The following is a 5,000-nucleotide window of genomic DNA, read 5'->3' on the forward strand; positions in this document are numbered from 1 at the left end:
TGAGGAGGAAGATACACACCGGCACGTGAGTGCTGTACGGTCTTTCTGTCTATAGTCCTGTAACATGCAGTGAGGAATGAGCACAAAAAAACACACACAAAAACCCCAACAAATGTGGCTTTAAAACTGAATGATGAACTAAGACCCTTGTATGGTTTGACTAACGAATGCTCATTTGGTCGCATTTTGAAAATGTTTTAGTTTTAAACTGTTACTTCTTTCTTTATCTATTTATCTAATTAGTTGTTAGTTATTTATTTACTTATCTATTCATTTACTTATTTGCTTTAACTGTTACCTGTTTATTTATTTATTTATCTAATTAGTTGTTATTCATTTACTTATCTCTTCATTTATTTCCTTGCTTATTTGTGTATTTATCTATGATGTGCGGGTAGAATGGTGAGTAGTGGCGGGGGTAGAGTAATAAGCGGAGTATTAAAAGATTGTGTTTGCTTGCTTGTTGTGTCATTTACATTTCTAGGTTTTAACTTTTGGTCAGTTTCGCCATATTGTGTGTGCGTGTGTGTGTGTGTGTGTGTGTGTGTGTGTGTGTGCGTGTGTGTAGACACATTTTCGTGTGTGTATGTAACATAGATGTAATGTTTTATGTTAACAAAAGCGTAAGCACCTAGAGCAGATTTCTGGATAGTGTGCTATATAAGTATCCATTATTATTATTATTATTATTATTATTATTATTATTATTACTATTATTATTATTATTGTATTGAGGGTTTGTTTGTTTCTTACCCTCTTTCTTTCTTTCTTTCTTTCTGTTTTTTCATGGAAAAGAGCGGAGATACGAAGGATGGGAACACATGCATTTGCTTCAGTGCCCGAGACTGCTGATGGACGTGACCACAGGGCTGGCGGTGAGTTACAGCCTTAGGTACTGCAGAGAGGCATGGTTCAATTGGATAGATGATAGATGATACAGGAGGATGACGACGGTGATGGTGGTTGTGTGTGCATGTCTCTTGTGTGTATTTGTGTGTGTGTGTGTGTGTGTGTGTGTGTGTGTGTGTGTGTGTGTGTGTGTGTGTACGAAACGCCTTTGTTATTTGATATTGATTCCTTATTTGTTCGGCATATTAATTGTTTCAACAACGTTAACAAAAACAACAACATCAGCAACAGCAACCACAACCACAGCAACAACAATAGAAGAAGAAGAAGAGGGGGAGGAAGAGGAAGAGGAAGAAGAAGGAGGAGGAAAGGCGCAGAATTTCTCGTTGAATAAACATAATACCGAATGTAGTATTTTTGAATGTATTCATAATAAAGACATACCTAAAGGTGCAATTCTTAACCTCTTTTTTTCTGATCCGGAAATACTTTAGATGACGCCATCGCTCCATCTGTCTACGACATCACCGGAGAACTGAGTCCCCCTAATCCCTACAGCACTTTGCAAGAGACATGGCATCTTGACGTCATTGATACATCAGCAACGCCTCATTGTGACGTCAGCATCATGGGTGCGTCATCTTACTACAACATGGGAGGGAACACACAGTCTGCTGACAGTCCTTATTACGTCATTGGAGGTCCCGTGACATCGCCTGTTGATGATGACGAAGAGAACAATGATTATGAGGTGTAGATGTGAAAACCAGACATTGTCTTTCATTTCTAGCAGCATGGTGGTCAGTGTTCTTGGGAACTGCATTTCACACAACACGACCAGCTTTAGTTAATACTAATAGAATCTACATAGGGTACTTTTTTGTGTGGAAATTTGTGCTCAAGAAATGTCCTGTTTTCTATCGTTAGTTTTGTCCATTCACCTGTAAACATCTCATCCCCCATATTACTGTGTCGTGTATGATATCCATTTTATGAAATGTCTGATATCATGTGCCTGTTGCTTCAAAACTAAAAGGGGAAAAAATATATATATATGTGTGTGTGTGTGTGTGTGTGTGTGTGTGTGTGTGTGTGTGTGTGTGTGTGTGTGAATTGCCATCAGCTAGTTAACTACCTTTATATACCTATATATATATATATATATATATATATATATATATATATATATATATATATATATATATATATATATATATATATATATATATATATATGTCGTGAATGATATCCATTTTATGAAATGTCTGATATTATGTCCTGTTGCTTCAAAACTAGAAGGAGAAAGAAAAATATATGTATATATACATATGCGTGTATACATCTGTCTGTGTGTGTGTGTGTGTGTGTGTGTGTGTGTGTGTAAACACAAACCATGCACGTTGAAATCCAATGACAACATCAGATAAAAGTACTACATCACTGACATGAAGGAACAAAGAAATAATCCAGCAGGTCCGGTGATGACTTGATATCCACGTTTTCCTCTTCTTCACAGTTCAATGGCTAGTTCCTTAATTATCAGAGAGAACAGAATGACTGTTCGACACTTCTTGGGCAACTGAACAAATGCACTTTGTGTGTGTGTGTGTGTGTGTGTGTGTGTGTGTGTGTGTGTGTGTGTGTGTGTGTGTGTGTGTGTTTCGTGCAGGTGGTGAAACTGTATCAGATTTCACGCATAACCCTGTGCACGCTATCTCTTAATTTCTCAGTGCACCCCATGATATCATACACAATGTGTGCCAAGTCAAAAGCTTTCCTGAAATAAACACGAAGGGTACAATTTCAACCTGTATACTTTAGAGTGAACATTTAGTGTACCTAACTTGAGAGAGAGAGAGAGAGAGAGAGAGAGAGAGAGAGAGAGAGAGAGAGAGGTTTGTGTTATATGTTTGTGTCCGTCACCGTACTTCACGCCAGGCAATGTAATTAGAAGCCACCTGCCTGTTTTCCTTTCAAACACAACACGGATTGCGAGTCCTTCATATTCATGTTTTATTCTGCAGAGGTATTCGGAAAGTATTGCGTGTCTGTGTGTATCTGTTGTCGTGTGTGTGTGTGTGTGTGTGTGTGTGTGTGTGTGTGTGTGTGTGTGTGCGTGTTTGTTTGTTTGTTTGTTTGTTTGTTTGTGTGTGTGTGTGTGTGTGTGTGTGTGTGTGTGTGTGTCGTGGTGTGTGTGAGCGCTGCCTTTCTGTCCACACTATTGAATAATCCCAGCGTGCAATGCCACTAGTACGCTGTCCCAGGTTGTGTACCTTTTGAAAGCAGACAGTGGGCCTTTTGACAGCAACCCGGAAGATTTGGGTTTTGTATCCTCTGTGATAAATATCCGGCTTTCAGAGTCCCCCGTGCTTTGGATCAAGCCTGTTGTTATTCTTATATTTCGTTCGAATTTGTGAGTATAATGCATGTGTGTCTGTGTGATATGTGTGTATGTCTGTGTGTGTGTGTGTGTGTGTGTGTGTGTGTGTGTGTGTGTGTGTGTGTGTGTGTGTGTGTGTCTGTGTCTGTGTGAGGGGGACATGTGGTGTCTGGACTGTGTTTATGTGAATATGGAAAATGTTGTAAGTTCAAAAATGAACTTTTATATTATGTATGTGTGTGTTTTGTCACCTTTACACTTTTGGTGATAGTAGCATGCATGTGTGTGTGTGTGTGTGTGTGTGTGTGTGTGTGTGTGTGTGTGTATGTATGTGTGTGTGTGTGTGTGTGTGTGTGTGTGTGTGTGTGTCTAAAGAATGCTTCTTCTCCTTCTGGATGCTTTTCTCATCCATCTTTTCTTTTCCCTGTTTCTTATTGCTTCTGTTTCACCAGACAGACAGTGGAAGAGAAGAACATGAAGGTGACGGACATCCAGGTTGACGTTGTCTTCATCCTCATCATTGGCAGTGTTTGCTGCAGAGAGACCTGTGTCCTGCCTCAGTGAGATCTCTGTTACTTGTGTCTTTTTTTCGTTTTTCTTGTCCTTACAGTTTTCTGTTTCTCTCTCACACACACGCTCACACAAGCGGGCAATTAACTTGATATTACTACTACTGCTACTACCACTACTACTACTACTGCTGCTGCTGCTGCTGCTGCTGCTACCACTACAACTATATTGTTATATCATTATTCTTCTTATTATTATTATTGGAGTGATGGCCTAGAGGTAACGCGTCCGCCTAGGAAGCGAGAGAATCTCAGCGCGCTGGTTCCAATCACGCCTGAGCCGCCGATATTTTCTCCCCCTCCACTAGACCTTGAGTTGTTGTCTGGACGCTAGTCATTCGGATGAGACGATAAACCGAGGTCCCGTGTGCAGCATGCACTTAGCGCACGTAAAAGAACCCATGGCAACAAAAGGGTTGTTCCTGGTAAAATTCTGTAGAAAAATCCACTTCGATAGGAAAAACAAATACAATTGCACGCAGGAGAAAAAGAAAAAAGAAAAAAAAGGGGGTGGCGCTGTAGTGTAGCGACGTGCTTTCCCTGAGGAGAGCAGCCCGAATTTCACACAGAGAAATCTGTTGTGATAAAAAGAGAAAGACAAATACAAATACAAATTATCATAGTTATCATTTGCAACATATAATAGGCTTTAAGCGTCTCACACGAAACAACACATATGTATTGTGTACAGTGCCCTGCGCGCGCGCACACACACACACACACACACACACACACACACACACACATGCACGTACACACGTAAGCACACGCGCACACACAGTAAACACCCACCCATATGCACACAGGCTACATGAAAACTTCAATGGGGGATTAAGGGGGGTACAAAGGAAGTGTAGAAGGTGGGAGGAAACAAACAAAGGACTATTGTGTCTGTGTGTGTGTGTGTGTATGTATGTTTCTATGTGTGTGTATCTGTGGGTGTACATGTGTATGTATGTGTGTACGTGCACTTGTGTATGTTTGTTTCAGGCCAGGGAAGTGCTCAAGTGACAACTATACCATCGTTGGCAATGAAGGTACGTGTGTATTGAACAATGCTGGAAAACTACGTTTCTCTGGAATAAAGAATGTCGAGGCAATGGTGTGAGTGAAAGAGTGACTGTGTGTGTGTGTGTGTGTGTGTGTGTGTGTGTGTGTGTGTGTGTGTGTGTGTGATATCATGTGTCCCCGCTGCTATTATC

The 5,000-nt window shown here is 40.5% G+C and overlaps 1 protein-coding gene across 2 annotated transcripts in view; it reads left to right on the forward strand.

The window, feature by feature from the left end:
* The window catches only part of LOC143301255 (uncharacterized), an 11,632-nt gene extending 9,741 nt beyond the window's left edge, over window positions 1-1,891 (forward strand). For both annotated transcript variants that reach the window (XM_076615401.1, XM_076615400.1), the window contains exons 9-11: window positions 1-25; window positions 796-875; window positions 1,344-1,891. The exon at window positions 1-25 is cut by the window's left edge and continues 120 nt beyond it. In XM_076615401.1, coding sequence (XP_076471516.1) covers window positions 1-25; window positions 796-875; window positions 1,344-1,606 — 368 coding nt within the window. In that variant the 3' untranslated portion in view covers window positions 1,607-1,891. The remainder of the gene's footprint in view (window positions 26-795; window positions 876-1,343) is intronic.
* Window positions 1,892-5,000: the final 3,109 nt, after the last annotated feature.

Source organism: Babylonia areolata, chromosome 27, assembly GCF_041734735.1.
Source record: "Babylonia areolata isolate BAREFJ2019XMU chromosome 27, ASM4173473v1, whole genome shotgun sequence".
NCBI lineage: Eukaryota > Metazoa > Mollusca > Gastropoda > Neogastropoda > Buccinidae > Babylonia > Babylonia areolata.